General features: G+C 41.3%; 1 protein-coding gene across 1 annotated transcript in view; it reads right to left on the bottom strand.

Moving 5' to 3' along the window:
• Positions 1–484: 484 nt before the first annotated feature.
• Positions 485–27420, bottom strand: part of sorbs2a (sorbin and SH3 domain containing 2a) — a 51366-nt gene continuing 24430 nt past the window's right edge. The window contains exons 13-24 of the mRNA XM_063009181.1: positions 24504–24560; positions 22128–22174; positions 20563–20720; positions 17961–19607; positions 16212–16273; positions 15261–15358; positions 14649–14763; positions 12700–12828; positions 12379–12543; positions 4775–4812; positions 4028–4134; positions 485–3791 (exon numbers count right to left, since the gene is read on the bottom strand). Coding sequence (XP_062865251.1) covers positions 3730–3791; positions 4028–4134; positions 4775–4812; positions 12379–12543; positions 12700–12828; positions 14649–14763; positions 15261–15358; positions 16212–16273; positions 17961–19607; positions 20563–20720; positions 22128–22174; positions 24504–24560 — 2685 coding nt within the window. The 3' untranslated portion in view covers positions 485–3729. The remainder of the gene's footprint in view (positions 3792–4027; positions 4135–4774; positions 4813–12378; positions 12544–12699; positions 12829–14648; positions 14764–15260; positions 15359–16211; positions 16274–17960; positions 19608–20562; positions 20721–22127; positions 22175–24503; positions 24561–27420) is intronic.

Raw genomic sequence — 27420 nt, 5'->3', positions numbered from 1 at the left:
CAATAATTTAGGTCTTTCACCATCTACCGTGCATAATATTGTAAAAAGATTCAGAGAATCTGGAGAGATCTCAACCTGTTTTCAGCATCACATCAGCCATTAGACGACACTGCATAATAAACTGTTCTGCTACTGTAATAGATACAGTACTTTGGAAAACTCAGTCACAAGCTAACTCTGTTTTTAAATGAATTTCTGAAGGAAATTCAGCAGGATGGCCTCTCTTAAATAGACTAATCACTGTTCCACATTTTATTCATTTGGAAAAGGGCTTCTACTGTGGTTCAGTGGAGTCAAAAAAACGTAAATTTCATAAAAGCTTTGGTGACCCACCTCTTTAGTAAGTACTCACATCTGAAATTAGAGAAAAACTGTTTTATTTTACTTTTATGTTTAATCATAGGTGAACTAAATTATGTAGTTAAATATTGGCACATGCTTATTGGATGCAATGAAAATCAAATAAAACTCCAAGCAATGAAGATGTGATCAAAAGTACTTTATAAAGCAAGTACGTCCTGTAAATATACAAAAGAACCAGTGATGTGAAATGATGTGATAAAACAAACACAAAGCAAGTACAGAACCAGATAACTCGAGTATTGCAGGGTGTCACTACACCTCTAACACAGTAACTGTAATGAATTGACTACATGTGGTCTATTTTAACCATTTTGTTAAGGCAAACACAAGCATAATATTAATTACTTATCAAATAAATGAATGCTACTTGGTTCTTACAAAGTGATGTTCATGGTTACCAAAGCCACACTGACAAAACGTGGCTAATAGGACAGTTCAGAGTTTTGCATACAAATTCATGCAATACACAAATCTGTAACAATACAAAAACGTTACCCTTTATCACCTCTAACATCTTTATATTTGAGTGTCGTCCCCCCGAAATCAAAACTGCTTTCAGTTAGCTAAAATAGTCCTTTTAATTATCATTGCTGCTAACAAAGGGCATGAGGTAGCACACAACTATTAGTTATGTGCTAGCAAGCCTTTGTTTTTCATAAAACCTCTTTAATTATCAAGAATTTCAACAATGTTCTCAGTTAGCTAGTAGCTAAATTACATTAGCTTCACATTGAATATGCTAACAAGCATTACAATAATCATACATGAAGGTAAATGAAATATAAATAGCTGAATCACTTGGATTTCACCACAGTGGCCATAGAATTACATAAAAAACACTGGGTATGTGCTGGCTCTGCCACCGTACTTCCTGGACAGGGCTAGCTATTAACAGGTCTCCAAAATATATTATTAAATAGTTCAATGTTGTTGGTTTTATTTAAAAACTGTTAAATAAATTCAATGTATTCTGAGAATGCACCATACACCAGTGTTGCATTACACCCAGTCTCTAACACTCCATCTTACATGGATATGATTAATTTAGAACAAATACTTCCTATAAGCAGCATGTAGTGGTGGATAAATAATGACGACTTATTTCTTTACATCCTTCATGTGTTTACAACTGCTGGGCTAGTAACACTTATAAATGCAAATGAAAAGTGACACCAACACAACACAAGCATGTATCCATACAGTACACAGGAGGTTTTAAACATCAGTTCTCCTGGGAAAGACAGACTCACCCACACATCAGTCCTGAGGCTTTATTGTCATAAACAGTTGATGAATGTACGGCTGATGTTTCATATGTTAAATATGTCTGAAATGCCAGACTAGCTCTGGCTTGGAGAGTTATTTATTTTGTCGCTCTGCATTGACAGACCGGAGATAAACACACTCAAACTGTGAGCAATAAAAGAGAACATGCAACAGCTACAGAGTCACTGTGCTGCGATGATCAGAATGCGCTTGTGCTGCACATTTTGTGAATTCGATTAGCTCTATTAGCTTGTATTCGGCTATGAGCCCATACACTTATTAAACCACATTTAAAATGTCCCAATCTAAAATGATAAATAAATAAATACAATAAGATGCCAGTAAGTCAACGTAGCTTTAAACCCACTGGGAACACTTAAAAATTTGATTGTGGTTAAATTTCTTCTATTTTTAATTAGAAAAAAAAACTAGTTAAAGGATTATTAGGATGAATCCAAACTGTTTTTTAATCTAAAATGATGTAAAAAATACAATAAGGTTCCACAGTTGGGCCGCTCAGGTGGCACAGCGGTAAAATATGCTAGCACACCAGAGCTGGGATTTCGAATACATTGTATCGAATATTAGCTCTGCCACCCGGCTGGGCGGCCACATGAACAACGATTGGCTGTTATTCAGGGATGGAAAAGCCGGACCAGGGTTCCTCTCTAACTGGTGCAATTACGTCCTCTGCTGGCTGACTGATGGCACCTGCGCAGAGTTGGGAAATAATGCTGATCAGGGTGTGGCTCTCCATGCACAAGGCTGATCCGCATATGAACTCACCTCTGGAGGTGAAAAGAGGTGGCCGGTACTGCACACGTGTCGGGGGTGTGTGTGTCAGTTGTGAAGCTTCTCAGTCAGCAGTGGAGGGTTGTATAGGTAGAGGTGAAGCATAACGCAATCAAGGTAATTGGATACGACTAGATTAGGGGAGAAAATTGCGGGGAAAATTTGAGAAAAAGAGGAAAAATATAAAATAAGGTGCCACTAAATTAACGTAGCTTTAAACTCCCTAAGAACAGTAGAAAAAAATTGTGGTTTGTGGTTACATTTCTACTTTTTTTAGTTAGAAAAAATGTATAGTTAAAGGATTATTAGGACGTAGTAAGAACAGTGTCCTAATAAGGTTGTTCAGCATCGTATTTTGAGATTATTGTAACAATTGTGTCAATGCAATCCCTAGTAGGCAAAGTATAAACCCTATGTCCTTACAAGTTGGGGCATTCTGTAAAATGCAACAGAAACACAAATTGTCTGCAAAAACCTAAAAAAAGTTGGTGTATGTTTACCACTTCTCCTATTATATACACTTAATCATTTGGAAAATGAGGATGAGGACAAAATTTTGCTAATGTAGTTATTTTAGTTTGTTCTTGCTTCAAGGCTTCAGCTGCTCTGTAGTCCACAGTCGCCTTTAATTGATTCCTTTCTTCATTATGCATCCATACATTTAGTACATACAGTCGGGCACAAACACTCTTTGTCTATGAAGCCACACTGGTGTAGTTCGTGCAGCATGAGACCTGGCATTGTCTTGCTGAAATATCGACAGACTACCAGGGAAAAGATGTCACACTCATGGCAGCATGTGTCTCTCTGAAATTCTGATATACGCCTTCGTGTCAGATGTCGGCTTTGGTACCTTTCACTGATAACAGCCTAGATGGTCCCTTTACCTGCTGCACCACCATACTGGGATTTTAGTTTTAAACATATACATTATTATTCAGATTAAACTGAGCCAAAAACGATCCAATATTACAGTCTTGAATGGTGATCTGTCACACATGGTCACTTTTCTATCATCATCTTTCTCCAAAACTAATTGAACCCCTCTTCTATCCGCAAAGATGAACTATTGCTTTTTGAAAAATATCACAACTTGCGCAGCTAAATCAGTCGTTCAGAAAGAAAAACTAATCTTGAACTGAGAGGAAAATGGAAATGTGTAAATGGCTAGTGAGAGCTTGTTTTTGCATGAGAATAGACACACACACACACATAGGAAAGCAGACACACACTCACGCACAAACACAATCACACACTCTCAGGGTCGAGTTCCCCATCAGGTCTCGATGGGTTGTGCTGTATTCTTCATTAAAGAGTCTTAACGTAGTTTCCTGGGAACGTTCCGAACATCCGACTCCTCCGAGATTTTCCTAACGATCAGACAAAAAAACTCATCGTTAGCTCAGTTACATGGTTTCCACTCCTGATTTCTTATGTTTCTGCAAATTTGTCATGCTTTATTGTTTCAGATCTTTAATATAAGACAAAGAAAGCCTGAGTAAATGTAAAATACAGTTTTAAAATAATTGTTTTAATAAAAAAACTATCTAACACCAACTGGTCCTGTGTATTTATCTGTTAAAGCAACTTAACGTGTTTCACCCACCTACAAACCAGCCATCATCACACTTCTCCACTACATCGACCACGTCACCTTCTCGCAGCTCCAGCTCATCTTCGTTGCGAGGTACGTAGTTATACACAGCCTGGAACCTGCACGATCGGAAGTGTCTTAGATCAGCGTTTCCCAACCTTTTTTGCACCACAATCCAGTTTCATATAAGATATAATTTCACAGACTGGCGGGGAAGGAAGGATTTAATAATATTGCTCACAAACGATGTAAAACGAGCTTCTTACACTGCTCCCACCTAGGGGTGACAATAGGACAATAACACCCAAAATAGAAGCAGTGAAAACTGCTTTTCTAGCTATCTCTAATTATTCAATCTTTCTGTGCGGCCCGGTAATAAATAGCCCACCCATAATCACTGGGTGCAATGCAGTATCACACCCTGGAGAGACACCAATCCATCACTGGGCCTCAGTGTAGCAGTTAAAATGTATTTATATGGCATCAAATGTATTTGAATAGCGCTTTTTACAATAGACATTGTCTCAATGTTGGGCTGGGTGGGTAGCACTGTCGTTTCACAGCAAGAAGGTCATGGGTTTGATTCCCAGCTGGAGCGGATTTTGCATGTTCTCCCCGTGTCTGTGTGGGGTTCCTCCGAGAGCTCGGGTTTCCTCCCACAGTCCAAAGATGTGCAAGTGAGGTGAACTGGAGATATAAAAATGTTTGCATACAACAATACATAGTAATAGTTATTAATATTTCATAATGATGACTTACGGCTCTCCAGCTGCATGCTGTGAATCGTGCATTATCCTCTGTGAGAGAGACAGAAAAAAAGAGAAAGAAATGGGAAGAAAGGGAGAGAAAGAAAAAAAGAAAGAAAGAAAGAAAGAAAGAAAGAAAGAAAGAAAGAAAGAAAGAAAGAAAGAAAGAAAGAAAGAAAGAAAGAAAGGGGGAGGGGATAAATATCAGTATTTATTTATTAATCATTACATCACTGTTGCTGGTCTGATCAGAAAGTCACTCCACCCTCACGGTCAACACACAAAACAAAATATAATCACAGACTCCGTCTTCATCCATGCACACACGTCATAAAGAACTTCAAACAAGGGAAAGGAAGGCATTAGAGGGGACTTCATTTCCCAGCCTGCACTGCTGCTAGTGTCACGGCACACTTCGTCCTACCCTGCGTGATCTACTGGACATAGTGGGTGATAAACCGCGCCTCCTGCTGGAGACAGGGCTGCGTGGAGGCTTCCCATCAACCACCGCTGTCTGATTATAAACCGTCTGAAAGAGCCACAGCTTTCATCAGACTCGCTATGCTTTCTCTCTCTCTTACACACACACACACACACACGATGCACTTAAAAGCAGTCTGTTAATGTCAACCTCCATGCTAATTATGCAACCGATGGTTAAGCTTCAGGTTGTTAGAGCCACATTGTTCAGTTTAGAGGTAGACACACAGTTGAGGTCAAAGGTTTACATACACTTGTAAGAGACGTCATGAAGAACAAAAAATTTAAAATGGAAATAAAAACAGCAATCGGTGGTTTATGAACTGTTTAATTTAAACATCACTTGAAGAGATGATGCCTTCATCATATCAAATTTATTGATTTGAAGAAATGCTGTGAAATGTCAAGAAAATATTTAAAACAAGTGATGCTATAATGATTGGGTACAATGGAAACATTAACTAAAGGCTCAGCAAGGATCTGTGAACATTTGCTTCCTTCAAAAACTGTTAGTTGAAAACAGTGCATGTCTTGTTAATGTGCAATGACTTGTGAATCAGCTCTGTCTATTTTTAATTACATTTTTATCACCAACCCAACAACAGCACACGTTAGGTATAATAATAGAACTGAACACCACACTGAGTCGACCTTGCAGTGCCATGGCATTCAGACATCTCAGCTTCACTCATCACATGCTGCTAGCACATTCCTGCCTGTGCAGACACTCGGGGGTGAGGTGTAATTCCACAAAGCAAAGCTAGCACAGAGCGGCACACTGTCTCTATTTTACCTTAATGTGAGGAGAACGGTGCTGTGTACGATGAAAAGGTGGAACAACAGAGGAACGAATCAAGGCAGGAGGGGAGGATGGTGGAGGAGACACAGAGCCGGATGAAGATGAGCAGGTAGAAGATGTGAGGGATGTGGTTTGCTTAGTAGAAGGGACAGGTGATGAGGATGGAGTTGTGGGAGATGAAGTGTGCTCTGAGAGAGGAATTGTGGGAGAGGACCGAGGAGAAGACAGTGGAAGTGTATTGGATGTAGATTGCTCTGAGGAAGGTACAGATGATGAGGGTAACATTTGCTCAGTGTGGGTGGTGCAGGAGCGGAGTGGATCTGCATTAGCTGTAGTACAATCCAAGTAAGGTAGGTCTGTTAGAGATGTAGTTACGTCTGAGTGAGACCTGGGTGAGGACAGTGGAACTGCAGCTGTATTTTGACCTGAGCACTGAACTGATGTAGTTTGGTCTGATGGACACATTTTAGAAGAGGTAGGAATTGTGGGAGATGTAGTTAGCTTTGATAGAGCGATAGACAGAGAGTCAGGACATGTGTGAGATAGACAATGATTCAAGTGTACCATAGGACAGGAGGAAGGAATTGTGGTGGATGAAGTTTGGTCTAATAAAGGGGTGTAAGCAGATGGTGAGAATGGGAACAATGTAGTTCTGTCTAAAGAAGGAAAATATTTCTCTATATGAGGGACTGTGGTGTTTGTAGTTTGGTCAATGAGAATACCTGTGGGTGATGTAGCTCGGTCTGAGGAAGAAGCTGTGGGTGATGTAGTTGGGTATAAGTGAGAAGTTGTGGGAGATGTTTGGTTTGAGAAAGTAGCTGTGGGTGATGCAGTTGAGTATAAGTAAGACGTTGTGGGAGATGTTTGTTCTGAGGAAAAAGCTGTGAGTGATGTTTGGTTTGAGTACAAAGCTGTGAGTAATATAGCTTGGTTTAAGGAAGAAGCTGTGGGTGATGTAGATCGATTTGAGGAAAGAGGTGTGGGTGATGTTTGGTTTGAGGAAGAAGCTGTGGGTGATGTGGTTGGGTATAAGCGAGAATTTGTGGAAGATGTTTGGTTCAAGGAAGAAGCTGTGGGTGATGCAGTTGGGTATGAAGAAAAAGCTGTGGGTGATGTAGATCGGTTTGTGGAAGAATTTGTGGGAGATGTTCGGCTTGAGGAAGAAGATGGGAGTGATGTAGCTCGGTCTGAGGAATAAGCTGTGGGTGGTGCAGTTGGGTATAAGAGAGAAGTTGTGGGTGGTGCAGTTGGGTATAAGTGAGAAGTTGTGGGAGATGTTTGGCTTGAGGACAAATCTGTGGGTGATATAGCTTGGTTCAAGGAAGAAGCTGTGGGTGATGCAGTTGGGTATGAGTTAGAAGTTATGGGTGGTGCAGTTGGTGTAGTCGTCCACTCTAATGGAAGAAGAGGAGTGAAGTGCGGTACTGTGATAGACGCAGTGTCTTCTGAGGGCTGAATGGGAGATAAAAGTGGAACTGTGGGAGATGTAGGGGAGGAAGGTGGGGAGGCAGGGATGGTGGGGAGGAGCGGCTGCCTTGAGGGGTAAAATGGGGGATGCGTGGAAGGGATGGGAGGAGAAAGGGAGCGGGAAGGAAGATGATTTGAAGATGAAACCGAGATGTGGTTGGATGAGAAAGGAGATGAAGAAAGACGTGCAGGATGGGAAAGATGGGATCGAGAAGAGAAAGGAGTATGACGGGGCGAAAGAGAGGTGAGAAAAAATGGTGGAGGAGAGCAAGAGGAAGAGGAAGAGGAGACGCCCTGCTCTGTTTCAGACAGAGGGAGACATGATGATGAGGAAGTTGGTAAAGGGATGGATGTGGGAGTCTTGGTGAGTGCCAAACGGACAGGAGAAGGAGGCGGTGTGGAACAGACAGATGATTTAAATGTAGAAGGAAGGTAAGCAGGAGAAAAGCTAGAAGACACAAGAGAGGCTGAAGAGGAGGATGGTGGAGGTGATGAGGAGAGCTTTGATAAAAGATGCATGGCAGGAGTTGATACCTCAGCCTGGCAGGGAGAAGGACAGTGAACAAATTACACACGTTTCTTATAACACAAGGCACGAATCACTCAGAATCCCAAATTAGAGGTAATTAGATACTGTATTTTCCAGACTGTAAGTCGTTCTCAAACTAGATCATGTTTGGTGAAATTCTTTGCAAAAATTGATCATAAACAGACCACGGAATTAATGTGACTATTCTCTTAGATTTAGAGGAAATACAGCCGCTGGTGAACACACACCAGACAATTTTACTTCAAAACACAAGCAAAACTATTTAAGTAAACAGCCTCAAGCTTTGAAATCCATATTTTAGAAATTGGCCTACCATTTGATTCAGTTCTCCTTGCATTTTCTCTCACTGGGAACAACACACCACTTCTCTGATGCAAAACCTAGCATTTATGTGTTCATGACTGTAGCAGACAATTCTTTTAGCACCCATATTTATATATACACCAACCAAGCATAACATTATGGCCACTGACAGGTGAAGTGAATAACACTGATTATCTCTTCATCACGGCACCTGTTAGTGGGGCAGCAAGTGAACATTTTATCCTCACAGTTGATTTGTTAGAAGTAGGAAAATGGACAAGCGTGAGGATTTGAGCGAGTTTGACGAGGGCCAAATTGTGATAGCTAGACGACTGGGTCAGAGCATCTTCAAAACTGCAGCTCTTGTGGGGTGTTCTCGGTCTGCAGTGGTCAGTATCTATCAAAAGTGGTCCAAGGAAAGAACCATGGTAAACCAGCGACAAGGTCATGGGTGGCCAAAGTTCACTGATGCACATGAGGAGTGAAGCCTGTGTGGCCTGATCCAACAGACGAGCTACTGTAGCTCAAAATGCTGGTTCTGATAGAAAGCTGTCAGAATACACAGAGCATCGCAGTTGCAGGGCTGTTTGGCAGCAAAAGGGAGACCAACACAATATTAGGAAGGTGGTCATAATGTTATGGCTGATCGGTGTATATATATATATATTTCTATTATTCTGAGTCTGAAGCACTGCTGGTGCTACTGGAGCATAACTAAGAACTAGAACTTGCAAAAATGAAGCATAAAACACTGAAATAAAGGCGAGAACAAAGCGAGCCTCCCAACAAAAATAAAGCCTATCACTTACGTAAACAGAGAGACGTGCGCTGGCTAGTGGACAATCAGACCAGATTTTCCAGATTTTGTCTATTAAATGGAGGTCCGTTTTATATATATATATAATTCCTCACCTCCTACAACACTTGAGCAATTCACAAAACATGACTTTACACTTAACTAAAATATTTGCCCATTTGCTAGCCATGTGAAGTTTAGAACTTCTGACATCTACCAATGGCATAGTTACACACTATCTAGCACTACAAGGTGGGGTTTGGAACACAGCCCATTCTAATTCCTGGCATTTACTTAGTAGTTACAGATCATTATTTTGGACACACCCTGGTATTTTTTTTTTCCATTTCATTCCTTACAAGTTCCTTCAAGAAGAAGTTCTTGCTAGGTGGCAAAACGTGTGTCTTATAGCCCAGAAAACACAGTATTGTAATAAGTGATGTCACGTGATGTCACTCTACCTCTAGTTTTGAATCCTTGTTTATAGATTTGAAAGCAGCAGATCTGTTTGGCTCATCACTCTCCTCTTGTATGAACAAGACTGGAAGTTCAGTCTCAGAGCTCTCAGAGACCGGGCTGGGAGGATCTGATTTATGATTCTGTATGATGGACAGGATGGACAGGAGCTTCTCAACCTGTTTGCTGTCCATCTTTTCGTCTTTGCTTTCCAGTTTGCTGTTGGTCTGATGTTTCTCCAGAGTTAAGCAAACAGCTGGAACTAGCATGTTGTCCAAGCTGTTGAATTGGTTAGACAAATTGATGGATGATGACTCGATGGGCAACGGCGCACATCGCCAAGGGAGCATCTTTTCCAACTCCATGGATTCAGATTTTATCGATGCAGGATGCTGAGCGTGTGTTTCATGTACCTCTATGATGTGAAGCTCTTGATTCTGATCTGACTTCAAGTTCTTGTTTAACAGCGTTATCTGTGCAGGTTGGAAACCTTCTCTGCCATTAAATATGTGGGGGGAACAACATTGGAGCAGCGGAGACACAAGAGGAGGAGGCGGCGATAAAGACTCAAATGTGATTGGTGCTTGATTGGTTCGGCTTTGTGGTGCAGGAGTGGGTAGATAGGGAACTAAGGAGTGATGGATGATGGAAAGGGGTGGAAAGGTGGGTGGAGCTCCACTGCTACAGGAAGAAGGGGGTAGGGTGCCCAAAGTGAGACATAACCATTCACTGGTGACTGCTTGGAGACGGGGCAAAGGTGCACAGTCAGGAATATCAGGGTGGAGCTTTTAAAGAAACAGGAAAAAAGAAAAAAGATAGAAGGGTCTAGAAAGAAGTGTTTCAGGTGAATTTGTATGTTTATGCATGCGCAATATACACAGTCACATTATTATGACCACCAGCTAATATCCAGAGTGACCGCTGTGTGCAGCACAGACGGCAGCTAGACAGGCTGGGAGTGGTAGGTTGTCACAGCTATCTGGAGCCACGCTGACTGCAGTGCATCCCACAGCTGCTGGAGGGGTCGTGGGGGAGGATCCATAGAGTAAACACGACTCAATTGAGTTGCTCAGTTAAGTTCAAGTCTGGGGAATCAAGGAGCCAGGGTAGTACTTGGAAGTCTTGGTCATGCTTTTTCAACCAATGTCGGACATTTCTAGCCGTGTGACGTGTCGCATTGTCTTGCTGGAAGATTCCATCCACCCCAGTAACGAGGGATATACAGTATGTGCAGACAGCCTATCGAACACCTAATATTCCAGCTCACAAAACATGACTTCCTTCATGAGCTACGCCCTGCCACCGCGGAAAGTAGGAAGTGGTCATAATAATGTGTATATAAACCACCAGCTGTAGCCTAGTGGTTAAGGTACTGGACCAGTGGTCAGAGGGTCACTGGTTCAAACCCCACCACTGCCAGGTTGCTGCTGTTGGGCCTTTGAGCAAGGCCCTTAACCCTCAATTGCTCAGACTGTATACTGTAACTGTAATGTAAGTCGCTTTGGATAAAGGCGTCTGCTAAATGCTGAAAATGTAAACGTAAATATGAATATAGCCAAAAGTATGTGGACACATGACTATTGAGCTGCTTGGACATTTCAATAAATGTGCTTTAATATGGAATACCCCCCTCCCTTTCCCTCCCTTGCCTTTTTTGCAGCTACAGCAGCCTCCACTTATATGGGAAGACTTTTAATCTACATTTTAATTAGTTCCAAAGGTGTTCAGTGGGGTTGAGGTCAGGGCGCCCCAGACTGATCCATGTCTTGATGGACCCGCTTTATTTCCATTTCATTCCTTATAAGTTCCTTTAAGAACAAATTCTTGCTAGGTGGCAAAATGTATGTCTGGATGAGCAGGCCTGACTTACAATCTACATTTCAATTTGTCCCAAAGTGGGGTTGAGGTCAGGGCTCCCCAGACTAATACATGTCTTGATGGATTTCACTTTGAGCACAGGGGTACAGTCAAGAAGTAATAATGATTTTTATATGAGTGATTGTATACAAGCTTGACGTGGGGGTGGCTACTACCAGAATTCAATAATTAGGTGGTATGTCTATATATGTTTGTTCATGTAGGGTGCATTTATAATATTGCAAAAAGTGGAGGCTGTTAATGCAGCAATGGGGTGGGGGGTCCATATTCATCATCAGGTGTCCATACAGTGTATATCTTACACAGACAGAACCCAGCAGAACCCAGAACCAATGATAACTAGCACACACTTGTGGACACTTAGGGAAACAACTGGTAGGTAATTCATCCTATCCTACTCCATCCTATCATCCACACCCAAACCTATATCCATGGTAGATGTCCAAACCAATATGGGTCAAACAGCAAGAACAGCAGACGCAACAGGAGTACTGGTATAAGGTGAATCCCGCAAATACACATCAACACTGGTGAAAAATATGCACTGTGTTGTATACTCAAAGGATAAACAACAGATAACTGTTTACACTAATGTGCTTCGATAGTTTGAATATAGTTTAAATAGATAGACAAATAGATGGATGGATAGAAGGATGGATGGATGAATAGAGAGATTGATAGATAGATAGATAGATAGATAGATAGATAGATAGATAGATAGATAGATAGATAGATAGATAGATAGATAGATAGATAGATAGACGGACGGATGGACAGCTAGATGGATGGATGGATGGATAGGCAGATGGATGGATAGATAGATACTTTATTGATTAAAGATAATATACATTAAAGTTATATATAAAGTTACTATGGAACCCACTTTACCTTCTGCCCTTTGTATGTGTCTTGATGGTGACCGGGACTCTTGGAAGGGGATCCCCTGATGACATCGACATATGAGACGGGGAAAATCCCCTGTTTGTTAGATCCAGGGATCCTCCCTTCATACCAGTTTTTATCCACCATCCTCAACAAGATCACCCTCTCTCCCTACAACACACACACACACTGTTAAAGCAGTGTCCCTTATTCACCAAAGCTGTGTACAAACACACACACATCCAAACATCAAATCATTCTCTAAAAACAGAAAGTTCTTGTATGGAGAAACCAGATGTGAGACATGTGGGCAGATGTGAGACTTGCCTTTCTGAGTGAAAGCTCTACGTTGGTATCGGCATTGAAGTTGTAGCGTGCCACAGCCTCTCCGATCTCTCTGAGTTGTGCCGGGGGAGGAGGACGCACCGGCTGCTTCCTCTCCGGAGACACCACCCTCTGATGGACAGATACACGTAGATAAAGGGCAGGTACAGTGTATCACAAAAGTGAGTACACCCCTCACATTTCTGCAGATATTTAAGTATATCTTTTCATGGGACAACACTGACAAAATGACACTTTGACACAATGAAAAGAAGTCTGTGTGCAGCTTATATAACAGTGTAAATTTATTCTTCCCTCAAAATAACTCAATATACAGCCATTAATGTCTAAACCACTGGCAACAAAAGTGAGTACACCCCTTAGTGAAAGTTCCTGAAGTGTCAATATTTTGTGTGGCCACTATTATTTCCCAGAACTGCCTTAACTCTCCTGGGCATGGAGTTTACCAGAGCTTCACAGGTTGCCACTGGAATGCTTTTCCACTCCTCCATGACGACATCACGGAGCTGGCGGATATTCGAGACTTTGCGCTCCTCCACCTTCCGCTTGAGGATGCCCCAAAGATGTTCTATTGGGTTTAGGTCTGGAGACATGCTTGGCCAGTCCATCACCTTTACCCTCAGCCTCTTCAATAAAGCAGTGGTCGTCTTAGAGGTGTGTTTGGGGTCATTATCATGCTGGAACACTGCCCTGCGACCCAGTTTCCAGAGGGAGGGGATCATGCTCTGCTTCAGTATTTCACAGTACATATTGGAGTTCATGTCCCTCAATGAAATGTAACTCCCCAACACCTGCTGCACTCATGCAGCCCCAGACCATGGCATTCCCACCACCATGCTTGACTGTAGGCATGACACACTTATCTTTGTACTCCTCACCTGATTGCCGCCACACATGCTTGAGACCATCTGAACCAAACAAATTAATCTTGGTCTCATCAGACCATAGGACATGGTTCCAGTAATCCATGTCCTTTGTTGACATGTCTTCAGCAAACTGTTTGCAGGCTTTCTTGTGTAGAGACTTCAGAAGAGGCTTCCTTCTGGGGTGAAAGCCACGCAGACCAATTTGATGTAGTGTGCGGCGTATGGTCTGAGCACTGACAGGCTGACCCCCCACCTTTTCAATCTTTGCAGCAATGCTGACAGCACTCCTGCGCCTATCTTTCAAAGACAGCAGTTGGATGTGATGCTGAGCACGTGCACTCAGCTTCTTTGGACGACCAACGCGAGGTCTGTTCTGAGTGGACCCTGCTCTTTTAAAACACTGGATGATCTTGGCCACTGTGCTGCAGCTCAGTTTCAGGGTGTTGGCAATCTTCTTGTAGCCTTGGCCATCTTCATGTAGCGCAACAATTCGTCTTTTAAGATCCTCAGAGAGTTCTTTGCCATGAGGTGCCATGTTGGAACTTTCAGTGACCAGTGTGAGAGAGTGTGAGAGCTGTACTACTAAATTGAACACACCTGCTCCCTATGCACACCTGAGACCTAGTAACACTAACAAGTCACATGACATTTTGGAGGGAAAATGACAGGCAGTGCTTAATTTGGACATTTAGGGGTGTAGTCTCTTAGGGGTGTACTCACTTTTGTTGCCGGTGGTTTAGACATTAATGGCTGTATATTGAGTTATTTTGAGGGAAGAATAAATTTACACTGTTATATAAGCTGCACACAGACTACTTTTCATTGTGTCAAAGTGTCATTTTGTCAGTGTTGTCCCATGAAAAGATATACTTAAATATCTGCAGAAATGTGAGGGGTGTACTCACTTTTGTGATACACTGTATATGAACAAATCTATCAGGTCAAATTAGTCCAGTCTTTTAAACCCTTCAATCAAATATATAATGTAATACAAAACATGCATGTTGTATCATGTAATGATCAGGGATTTATTAAATAAAGTCAATACTTATTGGTTAAACAAACCTCTACGTAGGAGATGGGGAATATCCCAATGTGTCCCCTGTGCTCTCCTTCATACCAGTTACTGTCGATCTGCCTGATAATGTTGATTGCATCACCTTTCTTAAACGACAGCTCTCTGTAAAACACACACACATACAACTGGCTGTTCATGTATACAGATAGATAAGAATGTTATATAGACATTTTGTAGCTTGAGGTATATTAATATGATAGGCTTTTCCAGAAAAGGGTTTTATATGTACGAGGGATCTTCAAAAAGTTTCGGCACTTTTATATTTTGGTTATAAGCGGTGAGGGTGGGTGGAGGAGTAATCGGTCGTGTCTGAGAGACTGAGAGACGCTTATAGTCCGGATTTAGCTCCATCTGATTGCCACCTTTTGGGACGCTCAAAAAAGCTTTAAGGGGAAGAAGATCTTCATGTGATGATGATGTGAAAGCAGCGCTGCATCAGTGGCGATGCTGGAAAAAATGAATTTGAAGGTGACAGTAGAAAAGTGATGTCATTGGATTTTGAAATTCTTAATAAATAGAGTTTAAAAAGTGCGGAAACTTTTTGAAGAACCCTCAAATAAATGCAGTAGAACCAGCAGGACTGGTCAGTATGTACTTACTTGCTGGTTTGAGCTTTAAAATCATAGATTGCTCGGGCATGCTGTTTCTGATGAAGGAGAGAAGATAATATGAGATATGTCGTCTGTTTAGACAACACCTAAAACACAATCATAGACGCTGTCAGATTAAAGTCATTTCTGTTATTCTAGAATATTTTTTAGTCCACTCTTAAATATTTAATACTGGTGTGAATACTGGGGATCGTAAAAACGTATATCATCTTCATCGTGTTTAAGAGGCTGTGGGTTGCCTAAGCAATTAAGGGTTATGGATCTTGCTCAAGGGCCCAACAGTGTCAACCTGGCAGTGGTGGGGCTTGAACCAGCAACCTTTTAATTACTAGTCCGGTACCTTAACCACTTGGCTACAACTGCCCTTCATGACCACTTCATTAGAAAGATAGAAAAGAACAGCTTTATATCTTACTTCATTATAGAAGCTTTTGAAGCTCTTACAAACACTTATTATTTATTTAATACAATGTATTTTAAATACAAATCTATTCTGATGTGTATTTGTGTGATAAAAAGCAGCTTATATTGGGCTGTTTCCACTGCGTGACACTCGTTTACATTATTAAATGTGACACAGTGCAATAGTGCTTCAGTATTGGTTTTACTTAAAGCTCAGCAAGTAAAATCTGGTGCATTCAATAATCAATCAATAATTATTGATTCATTCAGAATAATAATAAAAAATAATGTCTCTACTGTTATGTGCAATCTTCCAAAAGTCTACAGCTGGAACTATTCTCAAACACAAATCCCAGATGACTTTCTCTTCACTGCACATTTTACACATTAGTTTAACATTATTGTGTTTATTATAGTGCAGCTTTAATAATACACAAATAATAAGTGCTTTTAAAATTAAGTAGTTAATGTAAGATGACCACGTCTGTTCATGAGGTTTATTAGGACGTACAAAGATGAATCAGCGGGTTTCTTTACCTCTCGCTCTGGTGTGGATCTTCTGTTCTGAGGTGTAAGGCAACCAGCGTCCAAGCCCTGATCTGTAAATCACATAGGAGAGGTTAAAATAAATCCCACTCACACCGATGCCATGAAATACAAACATGATGGGGTTGTGAAAGATGAAAGGTGAAGCAATAGTGAGAAAACGTAAATAAATAAAACAGCTGGAATAAAATGCAGAGCAAAAATGTACTTTATGTAAGGGATGATGTGGTTAAAGCAAACCTTATAAATAAAACTGAGGTTAGCACATGCGTACAAAAACAAAATGTGTTCATGTTACAAAAATTAAACTTAGTATCTTAAATTTTAAATAATAAAAATAAGGTTGACCTATTAAATTTAGTGCAGCAACTTAACTGAACTTGTTTAGTCGTAATAATAATAGTAGTAGTAATATTTTTATTATTATTAATATTGAATGTTGGTAACTTAAAAAAAAATGATGGTCCAAAATAACATAAAACATAGAACATCATACTTAACATGCAGCCAGCAAACAGGCCAAATTGTACCATGCTTACTCTGTCTCTTTTCCACACACATTAAAAAATACCATGGTACCTTGTAACTCAACGTCCCTAAACTTAGTCTTTGAAACTTGACGCCCTTCGTCAAAAAAATTGTACGCTTAAACTCAGCGTGTTCAGTTTTTTAAATTATTTATTCATTTCATTTCAAATTAACAATAAACAGCCACTTTGTTTAGCGCTCGTCTTGAGCGGTGCGGTAAAACGTCATCAAAGTGCGAATATGAGACGAATCTGCATTTGTGTGGATTATCAGTCAAATCCACTTTGAAAGCGTCCACGTTTCTGTGTATATCTGGAATTGTTTGGTTTTATTGTATTGTTTATTGCATTTAACTGTTTTCACTTGTATTTCAGTGTTTTTATTTTATATTTGCGTTATTTTCAGTGTATAAGTGTCAAAAACAACCCCATTATACTCATACCTATATAATATATTCATACCTTGAAACTCAACGTTTTTTAAACTCAACGCCACTCCCAGAACCAACTGACGTTGAGTTTCAAGGTACCACTGTAGTTAAATATTTAAAATAATAATAATAATAATTTAACAGAGAACTTTAAATTTGACCTACCAATCAAAAACATCATTTACACTAAATATCCAAAAGTATGTGGACATGCCTCCTTATTATAAAGCTAGGTTGTTACAGCATCACCCAATTCAAACAGACATATAAAATTAATTATAAAAAATAAATGACATCCCTCCAACTTTGTGACATTTCAAAATCTTGTGTAAAGTGTATTAGCTGCATAGTGGGAGAATATTTCATATTAATGATCATAGTTGTGGAATTGGATGTCCAACAGCTCACGGTCAGGTGGTCACACAGTGTATAACATCAATACTTATCTTTTAGTTCACCTTGATTTAGTGCTTCAAATCAAATACTTCTTTAAATCACAGCAGGTTAATTTTATTAGATTTTTAAATGTATCTCTACTCTTACATGAACCCAGACACATATGACCTAAAGATGCTAAATAGTAGCTAAATCTTTCCTTTTTGTAATACATTTAAATGACTCTAGTAACCATCTCATGTTTAAAATGAGTCTACAGTATTTAGCAGAGAAGAGGCAGCATTTTAATACAACAAGCACAATGAACTTGAGGGAATGACCATGGATGACCGTGCAACACTGACAGAAATACAAGGACAGAAAACAGGTTTGGAGTGAGCTAGGACCTGATAAGCAGTGTGCATTCGAGCTAGCATTAGTGTGCTGGTTGTTATTTGAGGCATCTGCGTGGTGAGACTGCTGGTAGGAGGCACTGTGGTAAGGCTGGTAATGGTGAGAGGAGGAGGACGGGGAGTGGGTCCTCCACCGACCCCGCAGCGAGGAGCTCCTCTCGGGGACGTCCGGGAGCAGTTCCTGCAAGAGCCGACGCAAAATGCTGTCATCTGGTAACCTCGCGGCTCCGAGCCCTTTCTCAGCCCTTAGGTGGTTATAAATGTCCTGTAGTGCAGCATCTAACGCCTCGTACATGGCTGTCTTTGATTTGTGATGGCTGGAGCGGCTGCGGTGCCGCTGAGTCGGTGAGGAACCTCGCTTCTTGCGGAAAGGCACCGGGCTGACCAGGAAGGCCAGTTTGGAAAGGCCTGCTTCGCTGCCTGACTGCTGTCCCAATGGAGGCGTGATGGAGGTGCGGCCTTCCTGTTGTGCCCGCTCGTGCTTCAGCATGGTCGTGAAACGAGTGTAGGAGGCCGGGCAGCGCCCCTTGCAGGAGCTGATCAGGTGGCGGTGATGGTACCCTTGACTCTGGCCGAGACTCTGATGGAGATGGTGGTGATGACTGTTGTGACGCCGTCCGTTGTGGTAATGGTGGTGGTGGTGGTGTACAGAGCCACAGAAGCTCTCCGACGAGGCTAACGAGCAGTGGTCCAGGTCACTCTCGCTGCAAATTGAGGACCTCTCGATCTGAATGAAGTCGCTCAATTCTGATGCGCAAGCGTCCATCTCACTGTCTGAAAAGTCCTGCTGCAGGTGCTGGTTCTGCCTGACCACCGGAACCAGGCTGCGGTTTTCTGCACGTGGTTGACCTTCTGGAGGACTTCTAGCACTTTCTGGAGGGTTTGGAATAGGGTCTTCATCCTCCAGAAGTGACTCCACTGAGAAGCGTCGTTTGGGACAGTGGCTACCTTTCGAGGACCCCGGTGTCGTGGTGCCTGATGGTGTGTTTTCCTCGCCAAGATCTGGCATGGACTTGGACTTCTGGATTAGTTGCTCGTATTCTGAAATTCGGTTGGGTACCATGCGCTGTGGTACCTCGTGGCCTAAGGGTGACCACGCGAGCAGGCTTTTCCTCTGCTGCTGCTGTTGGCGCTCCAGTTCGAGGATGCGGGCTCGGACGGAGCAGATGACCTCAGAGGGAAGCAGCTGCTCTCGGTCGATGTGGTGCATAGTTTTGTAAAGCTGCAGGAATCCTGGGGTGTCGTGGGCCATCTTGCGGCGACGTCGGCACGCCCTGGGGGACGAATTAAGACTTTTCGTCTGCGGCTGCTTGTGTTGCTTGTTACCTTCGCCGAGCGGCGACCCGCCGCTCTCCGAATGATTACCGTTCATTCCGACGTTGCCGTCGGAGAGCAAGTCATCGCAGCTGCGAGATTTGAGGCGTGGTGAGGTATCCGCGCCTTCCTCGTCCTCCACGCTGCTCCAGGTATCGGCACTGTCCTTTTGGGACACCTGCCAACCATTTTTAAAGCTTATAGATTGCTTGGAGCTGCGCAACGTTGACGTAGAAATGGAGAGAGAGTCTGAGGAGAACTGGGAGGACACATGCTCCATACCTGAGGAGCTTATTGATGGAGAGAGGGACTCAACAGCGCCCCCGACTGCAATGGCAACAAACGCAGCATGCCAAAAGAAAGGAGACAGGAGCAGAAGTTAATAAGAAAGGAAGAAAGAGAGTAAGTGTGCTTATAGCAAGAGACAGAGAAGGACAGGCAGAAAGAGAGACGTTAGTGTGAATATTTCTTGTAAATGAATGAACATCAAACACTGACAACTAGCATTAATATTTAAATAGCTAATACAAATAAAGATTGTTTGCAGTTTATTAGGTATACCTATCCTGTACCCACCATAATTGTTATGTTATTATATGTTTATTATATGTGTTTAATAGAGAGGGATTTGATTGACAGGAGAAATGGAATGGGAGAGCATTTACCTCTCATCACAGTGGGTGTACTAAAAAGAACCAGTCACTTGTAACAGTAACTGGTTTTAAAAAACCTTTAGACCCCAACACAGTCTGCATGGTTTGGTGACACCCCCTGCTTTACCACATCTGCAGCGGGATATTCAGCTAGCCCACCAACGCTGGGATTCTTAACTCCTTGGTTCGAATCTCAGCTCTGCTACTGGTCGGGTGGGCGCCCTCTAGTGGGCACAACTGGCAGTGACAAATTGGCTATCAGTCTGCTGGGTGAAAAACGACAGATCTTATAAGTCAGTGGGGTCAAGAACTCCGGCCTCATAAGCAAATCCACCAAATAAAAAGGGGTCGAGAGACTGCGAACGTGCCGGAGGGGGTGTGGAGCAGGTGACTAACTGGCTATGCTAAAATCAGGAGTAAAAAAGAGAAAAAGAAAAAAAAAGGTGCTACCGGGAGCTTGGATGGCGCAGCCGTAAAACTTTCAGGTAGACCTCTCATGAAATGGTCAGTAAGGGTCAGTACAAGATAGACGTACCTAATTTATGAGACACTAAGCATATAAATACAGCGTATGATCCGTCACTGTGACTCGTTATTGTAATCCAGCACGTACTAGCGTGTGTTTGTACCTTTTATTTTAGCAGGGGATGAAGGTGATGAACATATGGCAGATTTCTTCAGCGTGTTGGCTTTGTAGGGCTCGAGTCTCAGGGCCGGACCTGCATTCTCGTTTCCTGAATTCTGCTGAGTGACGGTCGGCTCTGACTTCCGTCTCTTCCTGTAGTCACTGACGGCAACATCGCGAATCACAAAACTACAAAAACTATATTATTTAAACGTTGCATGCTGACTAGCCAGCCGAATTGGTTATGAATCGAATTTTAGTGGAGTCAAACATGTTTTATAACAACTTAAGCAACTTCAGTAATGAAAAAAACAACTACAACTATTTGCTTTGCAGTTCAACAACCAATTAGTCAAAGTGTCTAATCAAACATAGTCGAGCTTCATTTTAGCTATAGCTCTTATGAGTATAAACCTCATTATGAACTTAAGTTTCCACAGGGATTTCTATTTCTCTTATCTTTAGGAGACATAATAAAAGCCAATGTGTTCAAATAAGGGTAGCCTGGCATAGTCGGCCTGCTATAATTTCTTTAAAGCAACCATCCACCTTATGATTACTAGTTCATCACCTTAACCACTGAGCTACCGCTGCTCCTAAACAACTGGGTTTTGTCTGGCATCTGACATCTAGACCAGTCCAACACCTGCTGTTTTTTAGCATGGCTACTATTTCACACCTCAGTCTTTAACCTTACAGCAGGGGTATCCAGTCTTATTCACGAAGGGGTGGTGTGACTGCAGGTTAATACCAACTAACAAGGAACAGTTCAGTAGATCGTTTGTACCAGCAGCGATCACATTGAACACTAAACCACTATCAGGATAGACTCATGAAGCATGATTTTGCTCTCTGTTTATGGAGCCTACATTACACTCCTGTTAATATTAACTGCACAAAACACCTTACAACAGTTTAGTATATTACATATTACATATCTTCATCTGATAATAATTTACTGCAACAACACTTTTTTTTATATTACATAAAAAATGTAATATTTCTACAATAAAATATATTTATACAATATACTGTATATATATTTTACAATAAAAATGTAATATATTTTTACAATTTTTTTATATTACATACAACATTTCTTTTTATTTATTTAATTACATGTTGTACAATAATACTCACATACTTAATACTTTTGGCTTCAATGTATCTTGAGCTGCTATAATAACTGACTTTCCTATGGGATTAAAAAAGTGATTGTTCTGTCTGTCTGTCTGTCTGTCTGTCTGTCCAAAACCAGATATTCTGTTGATATGAATATCTGCAGTCACACCAGTGTTTTGTAAATAAGAATAAACACTCCCTATCTACACCTTATTGCAATATGTTTAGATGCCTACACTGACATTACAAGCACCTCCACAATAACAGCTGCTAACAGAGTTAGTGTTAGCAAGGACGTTCACACAATCCTTTAGAGCTGAAGAGAAACCAGAAATTGAGCAGGAGATCAACCAGAGCTGTCTGCATAAATACACACCACATAGAAGAAGCTCATGCTACATCAACGTCCAATCAAGAAACCGCTAAAGAAAGAGGAAGTCGACTCACCTAGAGGTGCTGTCCGGCCTCTCGGAGGGCGCGAGGTAGAGAGATGTCTAAAAAAAAAAAGGTCACGAAAGAACAGAGGAGTGAGATGCTGGAACAAAGAAGGCTGACGCTGCTTTTCATCCCAGTGCTACGCTCAAAGCCTTCCCCCTCTGCTCACATATAGACGGCTGGAAGCTTCAATGGTTCCACACCCCCCTACCCAGCTTAGAGGATGACCTCTGACCTGATTCAAAGAATGAAAGGACTTTATTTTTAAGGAACCACAGTAACCCCAACAAAAATCATTATAATATTTGTGTTCACTGAGGGTCCACGTGGCAAATGGAACTAACGTGGTGGTCTATTACTACATCCTTCAGAATTTGCCCCTCCTCCTTGATTCTCTCCAGCAATGTGATTCATCCAGACTTCTCCTGTTCTACCCACAATGCACCGAGACGAACGATGAGGGAGAAAATTACAGCAGGTCAATACGACTGCAGTGCTACTGCTAGAGGAAAGATGCTGTTCTGTTAATGAAAAGATTGCACCATCAGTCCTTCGAGGAAGTCAAGGTTCCTCATAAAATGACAACAACAAAACTGCTTTTATTGCACCATTTGTCTAAAACTAAGACAGGTTGGCACCAGGGTGTTATCATTTTATCTAATGCACTGTAATGTTCTGCACCTGAATGATTGGAACACATCGTTTCTTTGTCCAAAACCGTTTTCTATTATGATGGGAATGTCTAGGGAGCTCTGGAAAGATCTTATTATAACTGATTATAGGTAAAAGTCAACAGTTTCACTGGGACGCCTTTTCTAAGCAACTTCAGGTCCCAAGATCATCTGTACAAACAGCTGTCTGGAACTACAAAGTACATGGAACACTGGTCTCTTTGCTCAGAAAGAGGACCTGTCCCATGCTGAAGTGAAATCTGTCTGCACAGTCAGATCCAAAAAAACACAATGAAAAGTTGTTTGAACTCAGGTGTCACAGTCCAAAGCCAAGCAGGCTTTACATGGCCATGGGCTTAGAACCCAACTCAAACATTAGCACAATAAAGCTTAACGGAAGTTCGTTGCCAATCACATTGACAAAAAACAGCCTTGCAGCTGTTTCACAGATAAAGTAAATAGCTTTGCTGGTAATTTTACTGCTACTGCTTGTTTGGGCTGTTTGTTTCAATGTGTGTGTGTGTGTGTGTGTGTGTGTGTGTTTGTGTGTGTGTGTGTGTGTGTGTGTGTGTGCATCATCTGAATTACTTTACTTACAGAATAACCTGAACACCGCTGTACTCAATTTCAACCAGACACTTCAACACTACTGAGAAACTAAAACTGTGATGGAACGTGCTGTAGAATCCAGGTTAAAGATCCAGTCAGAGTTGTGCCAGAGGCTTGTTGCTGGTTATCAAAAGTGACTGATTAAGGTGTTTTTATAATTTATAACAGTCCTTTATAAAATAAATTTAAGTTAAACTCATCGTGTTATGTACAGTATAGTGATAAAGCAAGAGAAGAGAAATAAAACTATAACATACTGGAAAGAAGAGTGAATAGAGGAATGATGGATAGATGGAGATATGGATGGATAGACGAATGGATGGATGGAGGGATAGATGAATTAATGAATGGATAAGCGACTGGATGAATAAATGAATAGACAGATGAAACTGGATGGATGAAACAAAAGAAAGGTAAAGACAGGAGAAGGTTCGATGGTTGATTTGACAGATTGATTTAATGATTGGCGGATGGATCAATGGATGGGTTGATAAATTTAAAGATGTAACAAAAGTTTAAGAGAAGGTTGGTGAGAGGATGAATGGATTGATGGATGGATGGATGGATGGATGGATAGATGATTTGATATTGGATGGATGGATGGATGATTTGATATTAGATTGATGGATGGATGATGTGATATTAAATGGATGGATAATCAGATGAATGAACAGACTGAGGAATGGACAGATGGACAGATGAATGGAAGGTTGGATGGATGGTTGATTTGATATCAAATAGATGGATGGAGGAATGAATGGACGGACAGACAGATGGATGGCTGGCTGGATGGATGGCTAAATTAATAGATGTAACAGATGTCAAAGAGCAGGTTGGTTAAAGGATGGATCAGATGGAAGAACAGACTGAGGAATAGACGAACAGACAGACGGATGGATGGATGGATAAATTAATAGATGTAATGCATGCTAAAGAGAAGGTTGGTTAAAGGATGGATGGATGGATGGTTGATGTGATATTAAATGGAAGGACAGATGGACGGATGAATAGACGGAAGGGTGAACAGAGACAGGCGGATGGATGAAGCGACGGAAGGATGGACAGACAGACAGACGGATGGATGAAGGGAAAAAGCAGGTGGCATTACCTGTGCACGGGGGTGGGTGGAGCACTCAGGTGTGTAATCCAGCCTCTTTTTAGGAGGCTAGACTCCCAGGTGTAGCGGTGAAGAAAAGAAGGAGTGGAGATGAGGTGGAGAAGCAGGTGCATCATGGGGGGAAAAAGAAAAAGTTGGAAAAAGTGACATTAGAGCACAAAAACTCGACACAGACACACCAACACTCTGCATGTAAAATCAGGGGATGCTGATGTTAAAGTGTCAGGCTGGTGTCATCTCACATTTTAAATAGAAGCGCTAGTCAAACTTGGTGTGTGTATGTGAGCATGTTAGAGCAGCTGTGAAGCTTCAGGTTTGGATAAGTACATAGATTATCCACATCCTTAAAAAAAAGTCCTGCTTGTTTACTTGATTAGTCACAAATAAACAAGAACTTTCACTCCAACCAAAGAATTAAAGCAAGAAAGAAAGGAATATTTAACCGCCCTTTGTTTTATGATTTGAAATATCTCTGGTACATACATCCACTCTAAATATACACACACCACGTCTTTTAACTTAGTGATAGAGGGAAAATATTCAGACTCCACAACAAACCATCTGTACAAGAACGTTTAGCAGCATTGTGGTTCCACTTTGACCCATTCGTCTTCAATTCCTCAATCTTTCAAAATCCTTCATACATCTTGAACTGGATTCAGGTCAGGAGATACAATACAGGGAGCCGTGCAAGAACCTTCACCTTCTTTAACACTCAGCTCTGAGATTGTTGAGCTTTATGTTAGCCTGGTGTCATGTTGAAACATCCAGGTTTAGTGTCTTGATTAAGATCAGATTCTCCTCTAATATGTCCGGATATATTTGCTCACTTTGTGCTTGTGTTTCAGTGGTGTGTAAGGCACCAGAAGTGTTTATCAAGAAGCAGTTTCATATGATGCATATGATGTGTAACTGTTGTTTCTGCTGTTTTCAGGTTGTCCTGCAGCTGTTTTCCCTATTTATTACTGGTCTTAGAATACATACAATTTGTGGTGCACCAATCTGGGGACGATTTTTCACGTTTAGGATTATTAAACCAATTGTGCTGACAAGGATTTTAAGGAGTCTGATGTGGCTCTGTAGCTTTTTCATTAAGACGTTTAATTAAAAGCACAATGTTAAAAGACATGATGAGTGTAAATGAAAGAGGATATATACACTGGAATTATATAAAACAAAAGCAAGTGTTAAGATTTTCAATCCAATAAATAAAATTATACTATAATAAACTGAGATAAGTGTGAGGCCATTGTGGGGATATAAACATTATATTGGCACATGCCATGCACATTCACACACCTACCCCACACCTACAGTCAGCTTCTAAATTATTGGCACCCTTGGTAAATATGGGAAAAATAATGTTATGAAAAATGCTCCTGTTCATTATAATATCGACAATATGAAAGAAATCTAACCTTTATTTACATAGCAAATTCATCCCAGGGAAAAAGAAAGTTGTTGCATTTAGTGCTTTAGGAAACCTCAATTTTTCTTTTTTCTATTTTATTTCTGCATTTTCTCCCAATTTAACGTAGTCAATTTGTCTTCCACTCCTGGCATCTGCCTGCCTGCCTGCCTGCCTGCCTGCCTGCCTACCTACCTACCTACCGACTTTGCACTAGTTTTGGATTGTTGTTCTGCTGAACGCTTTAAGCGCCACCCTGCTTTAGCTTCCTCCCATCTCTTTAAATCACCTGGTACTTACTGGAGTCCATAATACCATCTGTTACTGAAGGGAAAGCAGCTTCATCATGCTGGTGAATAAGGAAAGTTGGGAGAGCGTCTTTTTTTAAACAAGTTTACATTTTTATTGGATAAAGATTAGATTTTCCTCATATTTTTCACACGTCTTTACAGAGGGTGCCAATAATTCGGGAGCTGAAAAGACACATCGCAGTGCATCAGTCACACATGAGCTCTTCCCTCCCTCACTTACCGGCCGACCAAATTCCAACTCAGAAAAGAACTTAAACCAAGGCTCGTTTTCTAAATCTATCTCATCATCCCCTAAACCCAAACTCTGCAGCGCAGGGGGATGAGAGAAGGACAAAAAGACAGAGAGAGATGAAGGGTGAATCATTTAGCAAGGCATGATGGGTAGAGAATGGAATATGATAATAAAAAAACAGGGGACAAGAACTATTCAGCAAGAACTTTCACTTGATCAGGGCCGCAGTGGGCCTGGTACCTCATGAAACCACTGGACGCAAGTCAGGCACCATACGTCAGACAAGTCAACCACTCTCATCCATTCATACACTTACTTACTTACTTACTTACTGAAACCATGGCTCAGCTTAGAGCAGTTAATCCACCTTCCGCATGTGTTTGGGATGTCCCGCATGAAAACCCATATACACATAGTCACTGACTGAAGGTCTGAAGTTCAAACGCTGCTTCTTAGGACCACATTGTTACTATATGACACCTACGTAGCCAGCTGTGACACCAGGCACCATATTTACTAATACATAACACAGTATAGCCAAAAGTATATGGACATTTGTCCATTACATCTATATGAGCTTGTTGCCCTTCCATATAGCCTTCTAAACAAATAAAAAGTCTTTATGAGATTCTGGAGTGTGTCTGTGGGATTTTGTGCCCAGTTAGTCAAAAGAACAGTTATGAAATTGTTGAGAATTTGATGTTGAGAAGATGAGAAGGCCTGGCTCCCAACTGACATTCCAATTTTTCCCTAAAGTGTTTAATGAGACTGAGGTCAGAATCGAATTTATACACCTGATAACAATGGGTGTGGCTTAAACAACTGAGTGGATGAGACATCATACACTCACACATTTACTCACTCACACACACACACACACACACACACTCACACCTAGGAGGAATTCAGGGCTCTTCCAGCAAACACTTGGTAAAACCAAGTTCAGTCAATTAGCTT

This window comes from Trichomycterus rosablanca, chromosome 14 (assembly GCF_030014385.1).
Source record: "Trichomycterus rosablanca isolate fTriRos1 chromosome 14, fTriRos1.hap1, whole genome shotgun sequence".
Classification (NCBI taxonomy): domain Eukaryota; kingdom Metazoa; phylum Chordata; class Actinopteri; order Siluriformes; family Trichomycteridae; genus Trichomycterus; species Trichomycterus rosablanca.
This window is presented reverse-complemented; position numbering and strand designations above follow the sequence as displayed.